We start from the raw sequence: 27,146 nt of genomic DNA on the forward strand, positions 1-27,146 counted from the left end.
GGCCTTAGGACCATACCCCAAATACTGCAGTCGGACCTTAGCAAGGGACCAATCCTGACAACAGGATATTTCTCTATGACAGCAAAGCCCATCTGACAGAATCAGAGCATAACATCCAGGAATCTGGTCCAGGCCCTCGAGGATAAGATGTACAACATGCAGCCTAGAAGGCTTCAGGGATTCTTTTCAGTGTTAAATGGCCCAAAGCCAGTGACTAACAATCCCCAGATCTTTCTCTTAAACATCTCTGCTGTCGCAGTTACTCAACACTCACAGAATGCTGTGGACAGACTCCACCGTGACGTCTAGAAGTATGACTGGCAGTGCTCACTCTTCCCAGAAAAGGGGGCTGCCTGGCACCATCTAGAACTTTCAGGGCACTTAAGAATCTCAGAGGCAGGATAACTTTGACTCTGAGGGCAACCACCTCTGTCCGTCTGGGCTTTTTAGAGAGGCTTCCAAACCTCTCCCATAGAAACTCCAGTAGCTCTATTCCACTCCCACTACCATGGCCTTGGGGTTCAGTCATGGGTCGTACTGACTCGGTGTTTAAAGGCAGGATTTGAGGTTTATGAATTACAGGGCCTCTGGGGCATGAAGACCTGTAAGGATAGACTGACTCTATGATAAGAAAAAAGGCACCGTGTTGCTACTGTGTTCCTGCCCTCTGTCCAAATGTCAGACTACCCAATGTGATGTATCTACATCTGCAGTCTAAGAGGCAAGATACCTTTTATATCCTTTTAATGTTTATAATTAAGAAAGGTTCTTAATGGCTTAATGTGTTGGAAATGCATTAAAAACCTGTTGCCCTTTGGCAGAGCTGTTTTAGAATTAGAGTGAGCACACTTTCATTTTTTCCCCCTGGTAAATAAACTTGAAGGAAAAATAAACTGTGTGCCATTCAGTGAGGTCTTTGGCCTGTATTCATTCTGAATGTCAGCCGTTCTCAGATCTTAGATGGCTCCCACCTGCCCCCTCCAGTGCCTGTGGGCCATCCGCCTGAGTCCAGATACATATGGCAGTGCCAGCAGCAGTTCTGTACAAAAAAAGACAAATCTGGCTATCCTTGATTCAGGAAGAAAACAAATCAAGTTTTGGCAGGGTTTGATTTCAGATCAGCTCCATTCCAATCAGAATGTCTCTTTTGCTCCTACAAGAGGAACCAAGAATAACAAATAAACAGACACAGAGAGGACAGCCTTCAGTGGAACACAGGTGTCACGTGATGTAGGCCCTCTTGCCAAGAGACCTATCTCTATTCATTTTCCATATGTGCATCTCATTCAAGTGTATTTAAAATGAGTCACTCCCAGAATTCCGCTATGGCACAGTGGGTTAAGAAGCTGACTATAGAGACTCTGGTCAATGTGGAGGTGCAGGTTCGATGACTGGTGCAGTAGGTTAAAGGATCTGGCGCTGCTGCAACTATGGTGTAGGTTGCAGCTGCCACCCTGATTCAATCGCTGGCCCAGAACCTCCACATGCTGCAGATGTGGCCATAAAATAAAATACTCCCTCCCATGTCCCACTTAGAAAACAGGGTAAGGTTTTTCAAATACTTGAAAACCAGTATTAACCCAAATATCATGAGATTTAGGCTGGGCTGGGGAGGACAGTGCTTGGTTCTATGTGAAGCATGTTAAAGATGTTCTCAGGGTATCTGATAAAAGACACCACAGAACACGAACTTTGCGGTTAGTGGTCCCTTCCCACCATCAGGGACGCGGGGCCCCTGCCCTGAAGGAGCCTCTGCTCAAGGATGGATGTCGTCACCTGAGCGTGTGACCAGGGCACAAGAGAGCTACACACACACATATCTGCTCTAGGGCAACAACAGTACAGCTGCCATCACAAAGAACAGCAGATGCACAAAAACACACACCACAGCAGATGGGGCACGAATCCATCCTCTCACAGAAAAGTCTGGCCCATCGCACATGTCACTGAAAGCAGTACAGATAAGTTGGCGATGACTGCATGTATCAAATCACCCAAGTAAACAAAAAAATGCATGTTAACATAACACATATGTGAAGTCCTTATCCTGTCATATAAAAGCTTCTAAGTAGACGTATTTAAAACACAGACACACCTCTATACAAGGAGGTGTGTAATATACCCTTTCTTACTGGTTTAAAAGAATGGTTCATTATCAAAAATAAACCTACTGTTTCTTATCTCACTCCTTATTCTTAACAAACAGAAGGCTGACCAATGATGGGCTGGCTCTTCTGCCCGAGGTAGCACTGATTTAGACGTCACCTTTTCGGGAACAGAACAGTACTCCCTGCCCTCAGAGGCAAGGTGTCCAGGAGGCAGATGAAGCATTTTTAAACTCGGACAATTTTGATCTGAAAACCAATGTGATGGCCTAAAGTCTTCAAAATGGTTTACAAAGAATTCACATACACTAAAGTGTACACAATACCATATTATCGGGGTAATTAAAAAGGTGCCATCACACACGCTACAGAATATGAATGCACCTCGAAGGCCTTCCTGCTGAGTGAGCGAATAAGTCAGACACAAAGGGATACATTTGGTAAGATTCCACTTCTACCTAGAAGGGACCTAGAGCTGTCAAACTGGGAAAGACAGAGAACAGAATGGTGGGTACCCCACCGGCAGGTTGGGGGGAATGGGCAGTTAGTGCTGGATGGGTACGGAGTTTGCTGTGCAAGATGTCAAAGTCCTGGAGATGAGCTGAATGCGCTTAACACTATTGAACTGTACACCTAGAAATGGTTAAGGTGGTAAATTTTATGTTATTTGACCACAATCAAAAATAAAAAAAAAATCTAATAAAAGTGACCCTAACTTTCCATTCTCTTTCCTTTTACTCTTCATAGAATTTGCCACATTATACATGCAGGTGTGTGTGTGTGTCTTTATTGGCTGTACACTTCCTCCCTCCAATACCCACAAATATATCAGCTCTGAAGGCCAGATCTTGTCTTTTGGCTCTTCTCTCAGAGCCTGGAACAGTGCCTTGCAAACATGGGTACTTAGCAAATATCTTATGAACATAATTTTAAAATAGTGCAACCATTCTTTTTTTCAATTTTTTTCTTATATTAATTCTAGATAACACATTTCAGTTCAGCTTTTCTTCCCTCGTGCCCATCTTAATTGTTAAGTCATTAGTTTAGCACCATCCTTCTTTAACTCCTGGGGCCGGTTATTAGCAAGCCACTTAACCACAGTTAAACAATAACCAGGAAACATATAAAGCATATCCCCAAATAAAACACTTAAAAAGTCCACTGTGAACATCAATCTAATAGCATCACCCGTTTCTCTTGTTCAAGTAGCTACCAGTTAATGACTTGTGATATACAGGCTGTACATAATTGTGAGAGGATAAGACATAATAGAAAACATAAACTAAATTGCATTTTGCTTCACCGGATTCTGAAATAATTTCAACTCTCTGAGGTTTCCCAACTGTAGCTCAATGGCAAAGTTGGAAAATAACTAGATACGTGCATAAATCTTGAAACTATCTCCTGACTATAATTATTTTTAATATCCCACGTAGGCAGAGCGTTTTCTCATTTGGAAAAATATCCTTATAGATAATGTCTAACCTGATCTTCAAAAGCATCTCTGATACAATCAGGGCAAGTTTACGGCTCCTGTTTAGAGAACAGAGAAGCTAAGTGATTTGATCTGGGTCACATGTGCAGAGCCTGGGCACATGTGTGAAAATCATTTTTAGAAGCATAAGAAGTAAGAGGTCTGGCAGTGTGCTCCCACACAATTCTTGGAAGAAATCTGACCAGGTGACGGGACTGTGTCTGCAAGCCACACGTGAAAATCATTCCAGGGCACAGAGACAGGCCGTAACGAGCAATCTTTCCATTTTCATGTAAGAACTGAAATACGGTTTCATGAGCGTCACCACAACATGGGCTCATGGGTACAGCACAGAAATGAAGACAGTTCGTCCAAAAGAAACAGATTTAATAGAAAAAAATCAGAGAATGGCATCTGGCCTGGATGCAATGCCCAACTGCAGGGAATTCTCAGCCCAGATATAAAACAGTGACCCTACGATTTTTTTTTTAATTTATCAGATAAGTGTGATTTAGGGCAATAAAATCTGGTTGCCAATTTCCAATTCTTTCCCTTCCTTCCTTCATTCCTCCCTCCCTCCCTCCCTTCCTTTGCCATATCCGAGGCATATGGAAGTTCCCAGGCTAGGGATCTATCAAAGCTGCAGCTGCCAGTCTATGCCGTAGCCACAGCAATGCCAGATCTGAGCTGCATCTGTGACCTATGCCACAGCTCACAGAAACGCTAACTCCATAACCCACTGATCGAGGCCAGGGATGGAACCTGCATCCTCATGGACACTACTTCAAGTTCTTAACTCTCTGGCCACAATAGGAACTCCTAATTCTTTTGAATGAAAAGATTACAAGATAATTTCCCCCCCACTGGCAGTTAAGTTGTATTGACTGCTGGCTACATGTAAGGTTCTGGTCCAGGTACCTTACATGCATCAGCTCCTTAAGGCTTCACAGCCACATGAGGAGATACCTGATACTATTAGTATTACTATTACCCCTGTTGTATAGATAAGGCAACAGAAACTCAGAGAAGGTGCATCATCTTCCCAAGGTCACATGTCTAGCTCCTGGCAGAGCTGGGACTAAAACTCAGGCAGCCTGGTTCCAGAGCCTGAACTCAACAGTGGACTCTGGCTCCAGCACCCACAGACAGTAACATTTCATCAAAGTGATACTTCAGCACAAAACAGGACAAAAAGCTGAAATAAGTCAGTGTTTCAGATTTAATTTATTTGGCCAGATGAAAAGCTCACTGTTTCCCCCTCTTTGGTTCAGATTTTTGCAAATGTCATCACAGACCTCTGCTGGCCAGCAGAGCACATCTTGATGAGCCTGGTTACGGAGTATCTGGAAGAGCATAAGATAAAAGTAAACACAGAAATATTCAGGGTAGAGATATACTGCTGGATCATTTCCTTAGAAAGAGAACACAGAATCCTCATGTCAAGGAGGCCTTCAGGTTCAGCCAGCTCAATCCCCTCCTAAATACAGAATCTCCTTCTGCAATGCCAGGTTCTGCTGGAACCCATCAGCCACTGGAAATTTGCTATGCATGACTTGACTCCCGTCAAATCTGCACAGACATCTTGCTCTTCCCCATATCTGCAGCAATTCTCCCATCATTCCTCACTGGATGAGCAAACGTTCCAGAACATTTCTTACCCTGGGTACTTTCCCTTAAGAGCAGTCTACTTTGTGCTCTCTTTCTTAAAATGTGGGGACCAGAAGTGTGATAATAGGGAGGTTACCTAGCACTGGGTAGAAAATGGCTATCACCTTCTCCAACTTAGACATTTGCTTTCTTAATGCATCCTACACTTATATTACCTTGTTTTTTTGGGAGGGTGGTAGGGTGAGGCAATAGCATTACAGAACAATTAGTAAAATATGGGCCATACTATAGATTCGTGTGTTTTTAAACTACATCCTCAACCTCTTTTTCTTTTTTAAATATGTGCTACTGCTACATTTTATTACTCTAATTCCAGACTTGTGCTCTTGGCCTTTTAAACCACATGGGACAGATGCCCAGTTATTCCTACTACTTGTCACCCTATTAGATTCCCCCACTGCTCATGGCTGCCCAAGCCCATTTTCCAACTTCCACCTGTTTGGTAGAATGCTCAGCATCTCTCTCAGGTTATGAGCTCCCCAACTTGCTCTTTCTGATCCCTGAATGCTCAGGACCACCCGAGGAAGAGGCGGGGACCGATAGCACATTTCTCAGTCTGGAGCCTGTGGCCCCCCGCCGCCTCCCTCCTTTTCACTCTGTCCTGTGCTGAGCAATTACACAAGGCTCACTGGAGCAGTCACCAGGCTCCCCTGCAGATTTTCTCCAAAGCCTTAGGTCAAGAAAGGGTGAAACCGTATTTCTTCCTACAGTAAAAGGCTCATTCAACTTCCCTTTGCTCACCCACCCAGTCTCACCCCTCTCATTTCTAGCTTTGACTTTCTCACCTAACATACTTCTATTTCCTAGGATTGACTTGTTCCACCACAGCTTTTTCAAAAATGCTCATTGCCAGTGCAGGACACACCCTCAACAGTGTCAACAGCAGGTTGCAGATAGAGGAGGAAGCCTGCTTTATCATCAGGCTTCCTTGCTTAAGTGAGTTAATACTTTAAGGCACAAGGTTGCCATTCAAATATCCACTCAAAATTGGTGTTTAGGAGTTCCCAACGTGGCACAGTGGAAATGAATCGGACTAGAAACCATGAGGTTGCGGGTTCAATCCCTGGCTCACTCAGTGGGTTGAGGATCCAGTGTTGCCGTGAGCTGTGGTGTAGTTGCAGATGTGGCTCGGATCTGGCATTGCTGGGGCTCTGGCGTAGGCCGGCAGCTGTAGCTCCAACTGAACCCCTAGCCTGGAAACCTCCATATGCCATGGGTGTAGCCCTAAAAAGACAAAAGACAAACAAACAAACAAAAACAAAACAACAACAACAAAAAACCCACAACTGGTGTTTAAAAGGACGGACAACTTATGAAAGATTTTGTATCTATACATCATGCAGCAGTCACAAAAAGGCTTCTGGAAAACAGAGATGCCCATTATTTTTAGAGGAAATGTATATAATAATAATCGTGTCAATGCTTGAATTACAAGGCACAAAACCAGGAAAAAAGACAAAAAGTATAAAAAAGAACAGAACTGAAAGCGTAGGTAGGTGAGATTGTTGGTGACTAGCATTAAACAGGTCGTATCCTCTCTCTGGTCTAGACAATGGGATTCTAATCTTGAGGAGAGAAGGGAAGACTGTCTATCATCACTCTCCAAAGAAGATTTTCAAAATGACAGGGAAGTGAAATAACAAACATGCTGCCCACAGAGCATGTGTGGAGGAGAGCAGACCGTGGGGGCTGCCCTTTGCCAGCCCCGGTAATGGGGGCCCAGTATCTACAGTCCCTGGAGACCTCACAGGGCAATTATAAAACAACAGACTTTTTTCGAGACCTAAGCCACACCTGTGGCAACGCCAGATCCTTAACCCACTGTGCTGGGCCGGGGATCAAACCTATGTTCCAGCACTCCCAAGATGCCTTGATCCCATTGCGCCACAGCAGGAGCTCCTTAAATAAGAGATTTGAAAGCAATGCCCATCTTGTAAAATGGTATATACTGTGATAACACAGCTACTTTTTTGCATTACAACAGATGATAAATTATTTCAAAAAAAGGAGGAAAATTTTACTCAGTTAAAGAGCAAGAAGAAATGACCCGGTTTGGAGAGGTGAGCAAGAGAACGTGTTATCAAACTCCTTTCTCCCTGGACCCTCCCACTGCGTCCTTGGGAATCACTATAGATCTGATTCCAGAGACTCTGGGCGGAGTGTAATGTCACCAGGAAGGGTGGGGTCTGGGAAACAGCTTTTATAACCCAGATTTTTTTCCCCATGAGTTTGAGGCTTTTGGAAACCATACACTCCAAATTATAAAGAAAGAATGAAAGCGTTACAATGGTTAAGGAGGCTTCATCACTTCTCCTGCCAGACAGGGGCAGACTGTGCTTGGAGTACTTACCCAACTTAAAAAGAAAGAAAACCGATGGAGAAGTGTCCTCTTGAATAATGCCACCTGAAGAATCAATTAGCTCCATCAAAATTTATGGAGTCTCCTGACCTCAGCCCACAATTCGGTGTAAGAAGTCTTCATTTACAGGATCTCAACATGCTCTTTCTCCTCACTCCCTACCTGAGAGGAGACACACACAGCCCTCGATGCTCCAACGGGAGCTCTCTTTAGGGTGTGATTTTCGTCAGACTCTGCATTTCTCTCTCCATCAACCCACTTGTATTTAAGCTGTGGAGTGGGGTCAGCACAGTCAACTAGAACTTGATAGGCTAGGAATTTAAAGCCTGCCTGCAGCCCACAGATCACTCGGGCTTATTCTACAAACGGGCCCCACGTCATCAGCAAGCAGCACCTCCGTTAAATACCCATCGATAAAAACATAGCTTTAAAGCCATCTCTCAGATGGAATCTGTTCTCCCGAAGCCCCTCCAGGATAGAAGCACAGAGGAACATAAAACAAAGGGGCCTGGAGGAGAGGTTCTGACCTACGAGCAGACATCCTTAAAGCAGAGTTTCTGTCCCCTTGGGGAGGTTTCCAACATGGACTGTGAGATGCTCAGAGGAGGGAAGAACAGGAAAAAGGGGTGGAGGCTCCTGAGAGACACCAAGCCTTGAGGTCCTGAAGCCGCGGGCTGTGGGGACCTCTGCGCTGAAAAGGATGCTTACGACGCAGAGCTGAGGGAGGTGTGTGGACCACCTGGCTCTCACAGAGGCCACAGACCTCAAGCCCATAGGACAGTGACCAGAGGCCCCAGGGGCCCAGACTCACCAGCACACTTGGTCCTGGTCCTGAGCGCAGGGCCGGGAGACCCGGTGCCACCCTCGCCCGGCCGGGTGAGGAGCACGCTGATCTCGTACTCGGTGTCCGGGTCCAGGTGCCCGATCTTGTAGTTTGTGGAGTCCACCGGCTGCCGGTCATTCCAGCTCCCACTGGCAGTGCAGTATTCCACCTCCCTCGCCACGATGGGCCCATCCCCGTTGATGGAGTTGGCGTTGAGCTGTATCCACAGGTAGGTGGCCCCCACAGAGGCCAGCTGAGGGGGGGCGATGGGGACAGGAGGTTCTGAAAGGCAAACCAGAGGACCATCTTTCAGACACACTGGCCTTTGGCTTGGAAAGTGCTAAAGACACATCAATCGCTGAAACAGCAAGGACGGGAATATCTCAGGAATGAAGTGTCAAGAATGGTTTCATTCAGGTTATTCAGAACAAGCAGACTGATAAAGGCTTCGCAGTGTTCAAACCTGTGCAATGAGCCATCTTTATAACGTAAGCCTGCTCGGGTAGGTATAACGGCAATTCGTTTTCGGACACAAGTCATTTTTCTTAAACAGCGACACAGGCATCAAAGGGGTTTTTTCACTCAAAGGTACTTGTTAAAACTCTCTCACGTGGTAAGAACTGACCTCTAGAAGGCACTCCATGGTCAAGAATGCCTTCAAAATCATCAAAGGTATTAGTGTCATCATTAAATTCAGTGTCCTTATATTTATATTCCAAAGATGGCATCACTTTAAAAACATGGATGAGATTATAGTTTATCTCGTCATAAATGCATTTCCAGGATGACTTGTTTTCCCCCAAAGTTATCACAAAGGACTCGTTCAGCTCCAGGAGCAGTGTGCGCCTGGAATAATAAAGTCTGTCACAGCCACTGTTCAGGGAACTTCCAGAAATGAGTCTTATTAAATCCATGAATAGCCAAAGAAGTTCTCGTGCAAAGATCAGCTATGCCCAGCTGGATAAAACTCTAAGCCATCAATAGCGAATACTCTCCACAACCCAAGAAGGTCTCTGTCATTGTTTAAAACCACAGACTGACTTTTTCTGAATCATGGAGCAGGGAGAGAGGCAATGTTGCTTTAAACAGCATTCCTGGTATAACAGATGCCTGTCGAATGGCTCTCCAGGCACCACACAAAGGCATTCCATAGGCCAGTGTCACCGTGAGTGGCACCACACATGATATTAGGGAAGGAGATAATTGTATGAAATAACATTTCTATTTAATGAATCTCCATCTGAGAAAAACATAAGTTCTAGTGATTTTTGTTTCAAGCATGTTTCTGCAGGTGGTTTGTGCCTTTTTGTGTGTTCTTGTTTCTCACTCCCTCATTTAGCGCACACACATACATGGTAAGTGAAGCTGGCTTTGTTTTATTGCTGAAGTGTGCTGGCTGGTGTGCTGCGAACCTGTCTGCTCCAGAGCAGGTGTAACCAGTCATTCCCTGTCATGTTTCCTGCTAATAAAGACCTCAGGACAGCTGGTCCCAACTGAGGCTGGCCCCTGAGATGACGCCAGGTGAATCCCTAGACCAGTCGGGAATCAGCAACACAAGTCCCTTCTGTTGGGTTGAAGCGTCTTTGTTCTTCTTTTCTTTATTCAAGGGGGGAGAAGTCAAACTGACTTTTAAAACAGCTGGGAAATCTCAGGAGACCAAGTCAAAGTAAACACTGCAAGATGAATTTTATTTGGGGAACAACAAATTGAGTGCAAACTTAGGAAGATATTGCTCCTATGTTTTACAAACGACAATTTTGTGCTAGCTCTTCACTTCTTTAAATAGTTTTGACTCAACTCATAATGATTTAACATCAATTTATATCATTATGCGATTCCTTGAACCAAGACATGGAATGGGCCTTTTATAGTATATCCTAAGGCACTTATGTAGCCAGGCTGAAAGAGCAGTTAATTACTTTGAAGTTGCAAATGCTAGCAAGGGTTGTTGAACTGCCATTCAAAACACAACTCGGGGGCAAAGCCACAAAGGTTAGTGAGTGCACAGTTCATTTGGGATGTTGTTACTAGTACCCTGAAATAGACAGGACTTTTGTTTATCGTAAGATTGTTTTCTTTATTAGTTCCCCATTAAGAAGAGCACCAAATACATTCAATCAAGTGGAAGATTCACCTAGAATCTAGAAATAATTGAGACAGCCATTCAAAAGGACAATGGGATTGTTGGAAGAATCTGACCAGCAAAGGTCAATATTTAAATGTTGAATAAATTTTCTCAAAATGAAGGAAGAAACTCAATCTATACTGAGTGATAAAAAGCAATTTAAAATATTTAATCCCAGTGAAACTTGAATTTAATCCAAGTGAAAGGACATGATGAAAGTAATTCTAAATCAAACCAGCAATGAAAGAATTTATTGATATGCATATGTGCATTCCTAATATATATCTCCTCTAATTAAATATGATATTGGCATATATGCATATATATACATGCATGGTGGAGATTACAGGCAGTATTTTTTGATTACCAAAAGCAGTGGTAGAAATAAATAAAACAAAATAATAGTTTAAAACGACTTGGGCTTCACTGGGGGGCCAGCACTGAATCAGGGCATGACCTTAAGAAAGCTGTAAACTCTTTGGACTTAGGGAGTTCCCCAGTGGTCTAGTGGTTAGGATTTGGCATTTTTACCACTGCAACCAGGGCTGGGTTCACTCTTACATCAACCTGCTGCGTGCTGTGGGCAATACATACATACATACATACATAATAAACTCCTTGGACTTGAGTTTTTCCATTTTTAAAAAATTAGCACTCTATATCCATGCATATAAAAAGTGTTCAAACATGTGGCCTAAAAATGTCATGATACATTTTAAGGTAATTGTCTCAAAGTAATGCTTTATTTGACTAGCAGAGTCCAGCATGTTATCTCATTTTTAAAAATAAAATCTAAAATCATGGACATAGAGAACAGACTTGTGGTTGCTCAGGGGGAGGGGAAGGGAGGCGGATGGACTGGGAGTCTGGGGTTAATAGATGCAGACTATGGGCCTTTGGAACAGATAAGCAATGAGATCATGCTGTATAGCACCGGGAACTATATCTAGTCACTTATGATGGAGCATTTTAATGTGAAAAAAAGGACCGTATATGTGTTTGTATGACTGGGTCACCTTGCTGTACAGTAGAAAAGTGATAGAACATTGTAAACCAGCTATATTGGAAAAATAATAATAATAAAATTTTAAAAATAAAAAATAAAAATAAAATCTATGCAAAATGTGGTGACAAAATTAAAATGGAAAAAAAGTCCAATTCTGGTGTTGAGCCATAACAGCAAATCGACTGTCACCAGCAACTGGCAGGTTACAGAGATGGAAAGAAGTGCCTGGACATTTGATGATGATGAGCCAAGAGTCCTGGACAGTCACAAGGCAGGAAAATGTGTGGCAGAAGTATGAGTAAGAACCACTCATCGCCTGTGCTTATGTTTGTTCTGGCCGACTAGAAATTTCTGGCTTACTTTTTTCTTTTTTTTTTTCTTTTTCTTAAGGGCCACATATGGAGGCCTATGGAGGTTTCCAGTTGAATAGGAGCTTCAGCTGCCGGCCTACACCACAGTCACAGCAACACGGGATCTGAGCGGCGTCTGCAACCCACATCACAGCTCACAACGTTGGATCCCCGACCCACTGAGCAAGGCTGGTGATCGAACCCTAATCCTCCTGGATACTAGTCGGATTCTTTTCTGCTGCACCACGAAGGGAACTCCTGGCTTACTTTTAACTCCCAACAAATTAACTTTCCCACAGGCAATTTTTCAAGAGGTCACTATGGTTTTTTCATACTGATCACAAAACCACACCTCACCAGGCACTAGCTGCTCACAGGGACATACTGTAGCAACGAGAAATCTGTGAATGGAAACAGTCCCAAAGAACTGGACGAGATGAAATGGAAGGGGCACTGATGACAATAAAGAACTCGGCCTTGGGAACAGCGAGGCAGCCTTGCTGCTGGATTGGTTGGCAAACCATGTCCACGGTCTACACTGCAACTCCTCACTTCCCAGGGAGCCCTGTATGGTGGTGTGTGCGCATCTATCAGAGTTTCAGTTTTCTTATGGATATCAAACCCAAACTCAAATACTAGCCAGACGGGTAAGGTAAAGTTTCACTACAAACCAAAATTCACAGGGATGTAGTGGGGGCGAATTAGACCCTGTGAGTAGGTACCTGGGTGTGTGCTTCCTGCTTCCTTCTGTGGAACGCCAGTCACTGCTGCGGGGTCAGGCTCCCCATGTGTCAGGCGTGACTACTAGTGGCAGCGCTGATTTCCCAGCAGAAGCACATGCCCATGTCACCTACAGATTCGATCCCAGAGGCGATGTCCCCAGAGGTTCTGATTCAATACTGGGTGTGGGAGTGGGGGGTGGAGAAAAGGTAGGCAGGTTTTTTTTTTAATTTGAAAAGGTGGTTCGGCATGCATTCTCAGCTGAGGACCAGAAGTGGACTGGAGCTGAGAGTGAGAACCACACCATCCCCCATCATGGCCTCACAGGCTGGCTGGTATCCTGTTCTAAGGGCCCTTCACATACTTTTGTTTTTATTTTAAGTTTTTTGTTTTTGTTTTTTGCTTTTTTGAGCTGCACCTCTGAGACATATGGAAGTTCTCAGGCCAAGGGTTGAATTGGAGCTACAGCTGCTGACCTACACCACAGCCACAGCAACTAGGAATCTGAGCCGCATGGCAATGCCAGATCCCTAACCCAGTGAGCAAGGCCAGGGATGGAACCTGCATCCTCATGGATACTACTTGGATTTGTTACCCACTGAGCCATGGGGGGAACTCCCTCTGTTGTTTATTTTTATTCAAAATATTTTTTTGGCCATGCCCTCGGCATGAGGAAGTTCCAAAGCCAGGGATGGAACCTGCACCACAGCAGTGACTGGAGCCATAGTGTGACATCGCTGCTGGAGCCTTTATCGCCTAGGCCCCCAGGGAACTCCAGTTCACATACTTTTTGCATGTGATGCTCCTGAGAGTCCTTGAGGATAGTCACATGCCTGTGACAAGTGTACAAGAAAACAGTACCCTTGTGACAAGGGTACAAGGAAACAGAAGCACCAAGAGGGTAAACCATGGCCCATGCCCACATAGCTCTTGGGTTTGAACACTATAGTTGGTAAAGCTTCCTGCATAGCGAAACTGCTGACAAGGCAAATAGTTCATCCAAAAAGATCAATTTTATGCTCCCTATTTAACAAATGCAGGGAAAAAGAAGCCTAAAAAGCAGGCATTACTCTGTTCCCCTAGGATGAAGCAGCAATGACTTGCCGCAAGCTGTCCAAAACACCTCACAGTACATCTAAAAATCCAAATTACTCTGTCTGGGACCAGAAATTGCCTTAGCAGTTTAATACTATAAACTTTTTAGTCCATGCACATACAGAAAACATCAGACCAGCTAAAAGGAAACTTATTTCCCCTCTTCCTTTAACTCACCCCACCCCCCGCTTCCCGAATATAATGACTCAATTTTTCAGTCATGCAAAATATAGTAATAGAAGCTAATGGCCACATTATGAATGTTAAATCAGTATTATCAATATGGCTTGTGAGATATGACAGAGTATTTGTCTACTGACACTGCTTCATTTTATTAACCACCCTGCTATCATAAACACCCTGGCTGGTGAATATTTGCATTTTAAGTGATTTTTCTATCAGCGAAAAAAAAAATTCATTCCTTAAAAAATATTTATAGGTGGTAATCTCTGTATACAGAGCTGGCAGAAGAACTTGCCAAAAGCACATTCATTGCTTTGTATGCAACTAAACCAACAGAAAGAAAATACATTTTTCAAAAATACTGCTCACGTGCATAAATCTGCACTTAAAACGCCACCCGTCAATAAAGGCTTTCACCAAACCCCTGTTCAGAAACAGACATGAGTAAGCCTGAGCTTTCCACAAATCAGGAACTCACACCCATGTTAATAGACTATTTGAGGGTATACAGGTACATTAAATACCTTTAACTACCAATTCTGCATAGTTGGATATGCCAACGCCTCCATCGGTGCGAATCATGCAGCGATATTTCCCCGCATCTCGCTTGGTTGTATTCACGACGTTAAATGAGGCTATGAATCCCCGGGAACTAGTCACCTTTATCTCCTTCAGAGGGGCGTCCCGCACGTCAATGCCCTGTAAGGGGGGGGCGGGGGGAGAGCAGAAAGAAACAACATCAGCTGTCACATCGCAACCGGAAGATGCAGAATGGATGTCATGACGCTACTTCCATGCAGATCTTGGTTCCCTGTTTATCATCCACGGGCAGTTGTTCCAGTAGAACCTCTGCCCAGGAAATGGAAGTTCTGCTCCATCAACACTTTCAGGATTTGAGAGGTGCAAATTTTTTATTTCTTTTATTTTTTTTCTTTTTTAGGGCTGTACCCACAGTATACGGAAGTTCCCAGGCTAGGGGTCAAATCGGAGCTACAGCTGCTGGCCTACGACACAGCCACAGTAACGTGGGATCCAGGCCGAATCTTCGACCAACACTGCCAGATCACAGCAACACCAGATCCTTAACCCACTGAGCGAGACCAGAAATTGAACCCATGTCCTCGTGGACACTAGTAGGGTTTGTTACCACTGAGCCATAATGGGAATGTCTGAGGGGTGCAAAATTAAGTGAGCAGAAATGTCATATTTTTATCCATTCGAGGTAGGAATTACCTTATGTTAGCTCAACATAAGGACAGGAAAAAGCATGTGGAAAAATTCTTTATTTTGTCCCAAATGATCAACACTCTTTTCATAGTATTAATTGTATTTTTTTCACACCTGACTAGGAAACAAAATTCATTCACATGCTACCTATTATTGACTTCATTTTATATATGAAGCATAAAGAACTTATGAGGAATTACTATACAGGAGTTCCCATCATGGCTCAGCAGAAATGAATCTAACTAGCATCCATGAGGTTGCAGGTTTGCTCCCTGGCGTTGCTCAGTGGGTTAACGATCCTACGTTGCCACGAGCTGTGGTATAGGTCTCATACACGGCTCAGATCTCTCATTGCTGTGGCTGTGGTGTAGGCCTAGCAGCTACAGCTCTGATTCAACCTCTAGCCTGGGAACCTCCATATGTCACGGGTTTGGCCCTAAAAAAAAAAAAAATTACTTTACATATATAAGTAGGCATTAGCATAGCCCCTGTGGAACGGGTGTGAAGGCCCCACCTCCATGTTAGAATGTCCTTGGATCTACAAAAACCAAGCAGAAGTAGATGCTTAATGTGACCTGACACTGAAATGCTGGGACAGAAGTTCTCTTCGTACTGCACAGCCAGGAGCACACCAAGGAGATTCCACCACTGGGGCAGCACTGTTTTATACTAACCCCCTGCTCCCCATACCAGACATTAAGTAAGTCTAGTTCCACACATGTGGAAATCCATGCTATGTTTCTCATAGTCTAAAGCCTCGAAAGAATGCCGCAGATTTCAGTCCTACACATTTTCTTCTTACAAATATCAGGAAAGAGGCTATCTTTGACATGTTATTTGAGAGTATTGAGAAAACAATGGGCCAAGACCTTAAGGCAAATGCATGACGCCAAGCACTATGTCCATCTATTCACCCAGCAACCACGGTGGGCAGCATCCATGTGCCGTCACTGTGTTAAGACCCTCGGCTCACACAGTGGGCCACAGAAGAGTGGCCCCGATTCTCACAGGGCTTTGGCTGCTGGGAAGTATAGGCTTGAAATGGATCCATGATCACCAGCAGTGGCCAGTGCAGGTGACTGGCAGAAATCGCCATGTGGGCAACCTTTAGATATGGTGGGCATGGGAGGCCAGTTTAAGGAAGTGACATTGGAGCCGAGATCTGAAGGGTAAATAGGAGCTACCAGGTGAAGGGGAGGGTGGAAGAGAAGGATCGTCCCAGTCAGAGGAGACAGAACAGAAGCCCCAGATGGTGAGAAAGAACTGAAAATGTTGGATGACATCACGTTGGCCAGTGGAACCAGGGAGGTAGGCAAGCACCTGTCCCTTCAGGGAATCACAAGCTATATTAAAACATTTAGGAGTTCCCATTGTGGCATAGCGGAAAGGAATACAACTAGGAACCATGAGGTTGCAGGTTTGATCCCTGTCCTCGCTCCGTGGGTTAAGGATCCAGTGTTGCCTTGAGCTGTGGTGTAGGTCACAGACAAGGTTTGGATCCTGTGTTGCTGTGGCTGTGGCTCTGGCATAGGCCAGCAGTTGTAGCTCTAATTCGACCCCTAGCCTGGGAGCATCCATATGCTGCAAGTGCAGCCCTAAAAAGCAAACAAACAAACAAACGAGCAAAACATTTATGTTTGGGGAGTTCCTCTTGCAGTTCAGCCGGTTAAGAACCTGACATAGTGTCCACAAGGATGTGGTTTCCACCCCTGGCCTCGCTCAGTGGGTTAAGGATCCAGCATTGCTTTGAGCTTCAGTGTAGGTCACAGCTCCAGCACTGCTGTGGCTGTGGTATAGGCTGGCAGCTGTAGCTCCAATTTGACCCCTAGCTTGGGGACTTCCATATGCCATGCGTGTAGCCCTAACCCCATCACCCCCCCAAAAAAAGAAAGAAAAAAAATGTTATAGGTATGAAAATGCTATGCTACAAATAAAAAAACTCATCTGTAAAATTCTATGATTTACATAATGCAAAGCCTTTTAAAAAGCTTTTTCTGTCAGTGTGTCCTGATGGATGTGATTTGGAAGTGAGACTGACCAGACTGCCAAACCTAACTTCAGATTGAATTACCTTCCTGCTGACCCTTTCCTCATCTCTTAGGAGGGGACAATACAACTCTCAGGGCAGTTGTGAGGAATTAAAGCTATATGCAAGGCACCACACAACCCCGCCTGGATCCTGGACCTACCGAGGGATGAGTTCAAGAAGAAAGGCAGACAGGCTGTCAAAGTACCACCTTTCTTACAAGTGAACCTGGCCCTGCCCAACAGGCAGAATGTGCCTGAAGTGCAGAAACAATGGGCTTGCTAAGACTGAAGCACAGAATTAAACAGACTCACCCACCTAGCCAAGGGCTCCCATCTGTTGGGTGCTGCTGTGAAACTCGCAGGATGGAGGGACAGGGCTGTTATGGGACGTAGCTCCTAAAGGAGGGGCTGGGCTGTGCTCACAGCTTCCCTTCCCGCCCAGCAGAGAAAAGGCATGGGGGGGATGCTGCATCAGTACCGTCCCTGCCGCTGGGAGGGAAACATTAGAACTGGGGAAGAACAGTTCCCACCACCTTTAGTACCAGCTGTCAAGACAGCCTTGTTAATAGCTTAAAAGTCAAAAATCAGAATATGAAGTTATATGTGTATATATATATATATATATATCTTATATATCTTGAGTGTCTTGTTTTTTAACTAAAGTCCCTAAATTTGGCCTGACAAAGCCACTGAGAAGTTAGATAAAACAAAACAAAATAAAACCAAAATGGCATTATTAACATAACCGGAACAAGTATTTCTCTCTGTATTCTATACATTCAGCCTCCCATCCTCTCACCCAAATGAATAAATATTGAATTCTACCTCCAGGAGTAACCTTAGACCTATTACCCTACAAAAATTGTGTCTTTTTTCAAAGAGGAAAAAAAAAATGTCCCACGTCATTATGAAAGATAAATCAAGCCCTGCAGAAGGGCAGACGTCTTATCTATAATTATGTGTTTTGTTTATTCATAACAACTACAAAAGGGCTATCTACTTATTTATTTGCTTCTGGCATGAATCTTGTAAGAATATACTTCTCAAGAGTTCCCTGGTGGCCAAGTGGGTTAAGGATCTGGTGTTGCACTGCAGTGGGCTGGGTGGCTGCTGTAGGGAGTTTGATCCCTGGCCCGGGAACTTCCACATGCCACAGGCATGGCCAAAAGGGAAAAAAAAAAAAGAGTATCCTTCTAGAGTCATCTTGCAATATTTTTCCTAATGGAATAAGCCTGGCTTGAGAGAATGTTTATTCAAAAGAGTTGTAATGTATGCCTTTATAGATCCCTCACAGCTATTGCAGGCTGTACTGAGGGCACCCAAGTGTAAGAAAACCTTAGTGTTGGATTCATATATATGTTGAGAGGAGGGTTACTTCACAGGCGTTGTCTTCTGGCCACAAATTGATCCTTTAAAATAAACAGCTTCCAACTAATAGCTCAACACAATTCCAATGAGTCCCATGAACTCTTGGGAATGAGCTTTAAAAAAAAATCCCATGTATTTAATCACATGGAAAATTAGATTCACCATTACGAAAAACAGTATACAGGAAAGAGAAAAAAAGGGCTAGCTAGCAATCATTTTGGCTTAGGATCCATACCAGACCATAAATCTTGCTCAGATCTGCAGGCATTTTGTATCATATCATGTGCATGTACATGAAGCCAAGCATTCATTCAACCCACACTTAGTAAACATCTTTCACGAGGCTGGCACTCTACATATACAGGGAGCTTGGGGTTAAGAGAACTGTCCCTCACCTAAATGAATTTATAGTCTGGTTAGAAAAAGAGATGAGTAAAGTACTAGTTACACTGCAGAGCAATGGACGGATGCCACAGTGACCCAAGAAAGGGGGCTCACTGGAGAGAGAGGTGAAGGTTGGCCTTCTAGAAAGCACAGACTAGAGATGCACGGGACTTTCTTGGGCAGAGAAGGGAAGAAATGGAGCCAGTGATTGAGAGGCACTCTGTCAATGTCAAAAGCCAAGACAGCTGGAAGCTTGGGGGCTAGCAGTAGATTCCATTCTGCTAGAATTCAAGTGCTCCTGGGAATAGCAGGTGATGGGGCTGGAATGGCACAGTCCACAACCAGGAAGGTGGGTTGGTTCATCCTGATGCCAGGATCGCAAGGGTTTTCAGCAAAAGGCTGACATGAGCACATCTCTGGGGACAGTCATGGCCTGAAGCAAGGAATGCAGAAGCCCACCTGATGCCTGGGAAACTGGCTGAGTTTTCTGCAGAAATCAGAGCAACCAATGCCAAAAGGAGGGATGAGAGACAGGAAGGGAAGGGTTCTAAAGCTACTTGGGAAATACAACATACAAAAAGCGACTAGACTGCAGTACCAACTTTTTCTTCTAGCAGATCACAAGGTCCCCCAGGTCATGAAACATATCTATTTGTTTTCTGTACCTGGGTGCACCAGGAACAAAGCTCAATTAATATTTGCTGACTCCAGGAAACCTAGCTCAGTGGAAACAAGTTCCAGAGGGTAGAAAAGACATAGGAGATTGTTCTATTAACAGATTTATCCCTGAGACCCTCCACCTGGTCAACAAATCTTTATTCACAAGGGAGACGATAAGGAGAATAAAAGGATGGTTTAGAGAATGCGTGTGTTCCTTGGTCAGCAGCACCTCCCACTCACTGTGATCCTGTCTGGCAGAATAACAGTCCCCAGAAACGTCTGCTCCCTGGCTGCCAGAACCTGGCGATATGTTCCCTGACAGAGCAAAAAAAGATTTTGCAGATGAGATTAAAATAAGGATGGGGGAGTTCCCGTTGTGGCTCAGTGGGTTAAGGACCTTATTTTGTCTCTGAGGATGTGGGTTCACTCCCTGGATTCTCTCAATCCAGTTAAGGATCCAGTGTTGCCACAAGCTGTGGTGTGGGTCGTAGCTGCAGCTCCCATTCCACCCCTGGGTGGGGAACTTTCAGAAAGTGCAGGCTTAAAAAAAAAAAAAAAAATTAAGGACGGGAGGAACTCTAACCAATATCCTGCGATGATCTATATGGGAAAAGAATCTGAAAAAGAATGGATCTGTGTATATGTAATAACTGAATGGCTTCGTGGTACAGCAGGAATTACCACAACACTGCAAATCCAATACACTTCAATAAAACTTTAGAAAATGAAAAAAAAAAAAATAAGGATCTGGAGGCGGATGATAAGCCTACATTATCCAGTTGGGTACCTTCTGAGGCTCAACAGCACCAATGCTGGCTTGTGCTGCTGCATTTGAAGCCTGCCCTAAAATGACGTTAAGTAAAGGTTAAAACTGTTTGCAAAGAAGAGGTAAAATGTACTTGCCAAGGTGAATGGAGGGAGAGACACAAAGAAGGGACAGGAGGAGAGCAAGAGACAAAGGCTGTGTTTACGGAACCCAGATGGCAGAGTGCTGCAAACCACCATGAGCGACCAGATACGCCTGGCCCAGGGCAGACCTCCACAGGGTCTATTCTTAAGGATGATAAAAAGAGATATGATGTATAAATTGAAATGTTTACTTTAGAAACATTTTAAAGATACAGGACATAAGAAATACGGACATTTAAAAGACAATGCATAATCCCATTACTTAGAGATGAATACCATAAATATTTTAGGGTAGTTTATATTTTTGTTATACAGCATTTTCATTCAAATAAAATTTGAAAGAATGGTCCAATATAGACATAAGATTTTATCTCTTTGTTTAAACTTCCTGTGATATCTATAAAATTTTTCATAGCATTAGATAATTTCAAAAACATGCTTTTTAACATTTCCTGCTATATGACTACAGCAATTACTTATGTATTTCCCTATTGCTGCACATTTTGATTATTTATATTTGACGCTATTATAAATGATGGTATGTCAATATATATTTACTAAAATTATCAGGTCAAAAGGGAATAAAAATTTTAAGGTTTTTTGGAAGAATAATCTAAAAGTCTCTAAAGAGAGAATCCATTTGCAAGAACTGTGTTTTTCAGTGAGAGTTCAAATGGCTCCTAAAATCAAGTTATTTTCCAAACCCTTTTGAATATTATGAACAGATCAAAGAGGACAGCGAACTGGCTTAAATCACTGACCTTTTCTTATTAATATTTCTAACATAACAGGGGAAAACAACCTCAGCTTATCCTGGGTAAAAGATCAAATATTCAGAAGTATATTTATATTTGTTTTTGTGGTACTGTAAGCCTTTCATGGCACAAATTCAGCTATTCTCTTGCAAGATAGCATTTTTAAATTAAGTCCCACATTTAATATGTTGAAGAATGATAATTCCCTATAACATTGAGAGATGTCTCACTGACCTATTTCCATAAGACAAGGGTATTCCTTGAGACTCACATCTTCTATATCCACAAGTGGATATTTCTAAAAATGGAATATTTCTTAAAATGGAATATCCAAACTAAATAAGATTAAGTGTGCTTAAGATAATTTAACTGAAGAGCATGTAGCACTACTAAAATGTATACTTAGAATTAGGGACGCATGGCAATATTTAAATATCTATAAGATTAATCACTCAGATTGATGCATCTCTTTTACACTTGCGGCATCACAGTAATTTCATGCAAGTTGAAAACCCCATTTTGAAAATGTGAGCAGAAATAGATGTCTGAAGAGGCAATCGTGGAGGCCACAAGTAAGATGAATGAGGTGAGCAGAGAAAGAACCCAGGAATGACAGAGGTCAGAGGGAGGAGGAAGCAACGAGACCCCCAGAGAAAGAAGGGGCGGTGCCAGCATGAGATGGACTGTGATGGGCTGGAGGGAGCTGGGGAGGTGACAGGACAAGAAGGGCATGCGGAGGGAAAAAAGGACCAACAACCAGGGGGACGGTGACCAGTGGAGGACAGAAGGGAGAGCAGACCATGTGCCCAAACACAAGAGAAAGATGTGCTTCTGAGCTCCATTCCTTGGGTCATGTTCATACTTTTCCTCTGAAATCTGACATTCACCAGTCTAGCAGAGCCTGTCAGCTCTGTATGAGCTCACTTCTCAGACTGAAAGCATGAAGATGATTGGTTTAAGAAGATGTGGTACTGGCGTTCCCGTCGTGGCTCAGTGGTTCACGAATCCGACTAGTACCCATGAGGATGCGGGTTTGATCTTTGGCCTCAGTCAGTGGGTTGAGACCTGGCATTGCCATGAGCTGTGGTGTAGGCTGGCAGCTACAGCTCTGATTCGACCCCTTGCCTGGGAACCTCCATATGCCAAGAGTGTGGCACTAAAAAGCCAAAAAATTAAAAAAAAAAAGAAGAAGATGTGGTTCAGAAACACAATGGAATATTACGCAGCATAAGACAGAACAAAATAATGCCAGTGACATCAAATGGATGGACCTAGAGATGGTCATATTAACTGAAGTAAGTTAGACAAAGACAAATACACATATGATACCCCTTAGAAGCGGAATCTTAAAAATGATACAAGTGAATTTATTTATAAAACAGAAATAGAGTCACAGATATAGAATACCAACTTGTGGTCTCCAAAGAGGAAAGAGGTGGGGGCAGGGATACACTAGGAGTTCAGGGTTAACAGATACTCACTACTCCATATAAAATAGATAACTGACAAGGACCTACTGTATAGCATGGGGAACTCTACTCAATATTTTATAATAAATAGAAAGGAAAAGAATTGGAAAAAAAAGAAGCCACCCATGGGTGGATTCATGGAAGAGGAGGGTGGGGGCTTTGAAGAGGAGCGCTCCCTGTCACTCTGTTCATGTCACAGCCCACTTCTTGGGTCCTTAGGAAAGAAGGAAGGCAGTGTTCACAGCCCTTGGCCAGGCATCAGATAGCATCGCCTGTGATGCCTCTGGGGACCAGAGGACAGCACTATGGGACAGAAGCCAGGAAAGTGATGTTGACTAGAAATGGGAATGATGATCGTTGTAGAACTATAAATGTAATAAAATTCACTGAGTAATTACAAAAAAAAAAAAAAAAAAAAAAGAAAAGAAAGAAAGAAAGAAAGAAACTGGGGAATGACCAGCATGGAGGTGGAAGGAGGTTTCTAGAACCTCCCACGAGGTGATTTTCCCGACTCCTCCCACATGCTGGTCCATGTGTTGGATGGTGTCACAGGTGTGTTTGTCAAATGCACAGGCGACCATTAACTGGCACCTGAAGGGACACACTGGGACAAAAGAAAAAGATGGTCTGACTCCCTGTTACTAGGCTTCAGGCATTTTCTCCAGGTTTTTTCCTCTGTATCTCTAGTGGGAAAACTATGCCTGGTGCACCCCAGGAAGGCTTGAGGGTGAGATCGGAGGGGATTTAGGCATTGAAGGCAGAACTGAACAAACCGATTTTAAGATGCCTTTTGATCCCCAGATGCCCTTCCTCGGGTCATGATTCAACAGGGAAGGTAGGGGACAGCAGGTGGCCTGTTTTCTGTGATGCAAGGTGGCGTGAAAAGGCCGTGGGTCCCCTTCCTTGTCTGCCTCTCCCGTGACAGGGATGATCAGACAGGACAGTGTGTTCAGGCCCTCAGGTATCCCTGAGCATCTCGGAGATGATGGGAGATGCTGTTATTCCAGTAGAACAAAAAGAGGAAAATGTACCCTGGGCAGAGAGCAAATTTGTCAGGCGGCTTTCTCTCAATTTTCGCAGAGTTATAAAGAGGCAGCCCTGCCAAGAACTGGAACTCAGTGTTTTTTTTGTTTTTTGTTTTTTGGGGTTTTTTTGGTTTTTTTTTTTTTTTTTTTAGGACCGCACCTGCAGCATATGGAGGTTCCCAGACTAGGGGTCTAATAAGAGCTGCAGCTGCCGGCCACAGCCACAACCACGCCAGATCCAAGCCGTGTCTTTGACCTCCACCACAGCTCACGGCAACACTGGATCCTTAGCCCACTGCGTGAGGCCAGGATCGAACCTGCAAGCTCATGGTTCCTAGTCGGATTCGTTTCCACTGCACCATGAAGGGAACTCCTGTGTTCTTATTAACATTACAGCAGGATGAGGAGACATCACCAAGGATGGACGCTGTGGCTGTGCCTTAGAACAGGAGAGTTCGCTGTAAGAGTCTTCGGGCACAAATCCCTGACTCCATGTGTGCAGCACCCAGTGTCCAGGTGTTTAAGAAACTGCTGACCCCTCTTTTGTTAACTAATGAAACAACCATAATGGCCAAGTCTTCAAGGAAATGATCTTAGTGGGTTCAAGACAGCTTCTTAGAAAAACAGGAGGATCTTCAAAGACATGTGCATTTCAATTTGAGCAAGCCGGGTGTCGGGGGGAAGCACCGACAGTTATTTAAATCAAACTCCCAACATTCTTTATGCGGTGGACTAATGCTAGGACTTCTAAATGAGCTGTAATTTGCCAGGAAAAGAGACACATATTAAGTCTCTCAGAAATAGTTTTGCAATAATCAGAGCGATGATTGAAGGAAATTGAGGTCTGGGACATTAGTGGCACTTGGGGTAAATGAATCCCATTTTGGAAGTACTCTGAGTGCCTGAGCTGAGAGGACACAGGCCAGGCAGCTGCCCTGCCTCAGCCACACAGGTGGGGACTAGACCACACTTTCATGTATTTCAGAGGAAAAACAGTCCCTATGATCCCACTTTCAAAAATGCCCATTTATAAGACACGATTGAAATTCTTAGCACTGCGATCACTAATGGTACCTGCAGAGCCAGGAATAATTTTGGAGATCACATATTTTCTTATATTAATGACTAAGATAGTGCCGATCTTTGATTTTTAGGCCATAACCAAGCTAACCCAAATATTTATTGATGTGGAATATGAGCACCAGAAGTTCTTACGGATGTTATATTATGAATATGTACTGACAAGGATACCTTAATCAGCTAATGGATATACAGATAGCCAAAGTAACATGGAGACATCCAAAGTTATCTATCTAATCATCTTACGGGCACATCTAATAGTCTTATGGTCTTTTGTAATCAAAGTAAAAAACTTGATTACAAAAATTTAGAATCTCATTCTGACATTCAGACACAGTTCAACATACATTTGCAATACATGAATAATATTATTTAACCAACCTGTGTTTAAATTTTATTTAGAAGTTCAGCCGAATAACATAGGAGATATACAACAAATGCCGTAATTAGCCATAACCAGTGAAACGAGAAGCTCTCTAGTCTTTTTTTTTTTTTTTTTTTTTTTATCTTTTTGCTATCTTTTTGGGCCGCTCCCGCGGCATATGGAGGTTCCCAGGCTAGGGGTCAATCGGAGCTGTAGCCAGCCTATGCCAGAGCCACAGCAACGCGGGATCTGAGCCGCGTCTGCAACCTACACCACAGCTCACGGCAACGCCGGATCGTCAACCCACTGAGCAAGGGCAGGACCGAACCCGCAACCTCATGGTTCCTAGTTGGACTCGTCAACCACTGAGCCACGACGGGAACTCCAGCTCTCTAGTCTTCAAATTTCCAACTACTGCCTGGACTAATCCAGACACATCAAACCACGGAGCCTGCCACTGACTGACATTTCCTGTTAGGTTAAAGGTTTGGGTTTGCGAGGCCAGGACTGGACCTTGTTTATGTCAAAACTGTAATAATGGCACTGAGACACGAGGAAAGTGGAAGGCTTCCGGTGCTAGGATTCCACATCGATAACTGTCCATGATCTAAAAGACAAGTCTCCTTAGTCATCAACGTAGGAACACCACTTTTTCCCAATCAATATGCCTTAAAAGAAACCACTCTTTCCGAAAACATAGGTGAAAGAAAATAAAGGTGCAAGATAAAGGTAAACAGTGCCACGGTTCCGAATTCGAACTGAAATGGTCAATATCTCGGGACACACTTTACGTGTGACCATGCACTGGCGTATACATTCCAGCTCTATCTGATGGGAAGATCCAGAAACAGGAACCGGCAGTGATAGAGCATCTCTGCTCAGACTGTCATTTCTAACTACCAGTTGCCCCTGCAAAGGAAGCAGGGCTCCCCGGAGAAATGGCAGTTCTAGGCCATTACGATGGGAAATACCAGCCTGGAACAGACTGTCAATTTTAGACTGAGACAGGCAATATCGCAAAGCAAAATTTATTAATTAATTTTCCCCAGAATCTCCCTAGACATGTCCTACTGTTCCATCCATGTCAGATAAATCTTCACCTTTAAATGAAGGTGATCTGAAATCATACTAAGTTAAAACATACAGGGCATGCTTTCAAGGTGTTCAGTGGTTTCAGGCTGAATGTTCAATATTATATCACACATATGGATATTTAACCAACGAAAACAATAATGGATGCGATTTCAACCACTCAAAATTTTAAAGAGCCAATGGTTCCTATAGCAACTGACGACAGTCCTCTTTGTGCATCCCTGGTATTTTCTATGACAGTAAGTGATGTTAAATTTATGCTTTATTATATAGGGTCTAAAATACCTAAGTTAGGCTTGACAAGGGAACCATAATTTTCCTTCCTTTCAAATCATTTTATGGCTTTTATATATAATAACAAAATTGTTCTGCTATACAGCTGTAATTTTTTTCCCCTCATAATCTATAAATGAAACTAAAAGCCACCAGGAAGGGTTGACCAAACATAGATACTCCTTAACACAGAGGCCAAGGCAACATTCCACACACACAAACAATTTTAATTTTAAACGCCACTAAGAGGTATCACTGAAATTACGACATGATGTGTATGAATCCAAGAAGAACTGTCTGGGTCTCTGTACTATGCATGATTCATTACAGTGGGGTGTATATTCTGGACATGGACAGCCTGATTCAAATCCCAGTTCTTGTCACCAGCAATGTGAAAATGGAAAAAAAAGAATCACTCCAAGTGCCTGAGCCCCAGGTTCTTCTTCTATGAACAGGCACATAAAAGATTTTTCTTAGGGATCGGTTAAGGAGAAAAGAATGGCTGAACATAGCCTCACAGAGAATTTAGAAAACAGCAGCGCTGAGCAAATGGAGTTACAGTTCTTTTCAAACGCATCTATTGAAGTCAGTCACGTAAATACTA

The 27,146-nt window shown here is 43.6% G+C and overlaps 1 protein-coding gene across 13 annotated transcripts in view; it reads right to left on the reverse strand.

Moving 5' to 3' along the window:
- Positions 1-27,146, reverse strand: part of PTPRM (protein tyrosine phosphatase, receptor type M) — a 742,666-nt gene that overhangs the window by 387,683 nt on the left and 327,837 nt on the right. For all 13 annotated transcript variants that reach the window (XM_021097712.1, XM_021097707.1, XM_021097710.1 and 10 more), the window contains exons 6-7: positions 14,433-14,607; positions 8,418-8,711 (exon numbers count right to left, since the gene is read on the reverse strand). In XM_021097712.1, coding sequence (XP_020953371.1) covers positions 8,418-8,711; positions 14,433-14,607 — 469 coding nt within the window. The remainder of the gene's footprint in view (positions 1-8,417; positions 8,712-14,432; positions 14,608-27,146) is intronic.

Source organism: Sus scrofa, chromosome 6 (assembly GCF_000003025.6).
Source record: "Sus scrofa isolate TJ Tabasco breed Duroc chromosome 6, Sscrofa11.1, whole genome shotgun sequence".
NCBI classification, from domain to species: Eukaryota; Metazoa; Chordata; class Mammalia; order Artiodactyla; family Suidae; genus Sus; species Sus scrofa.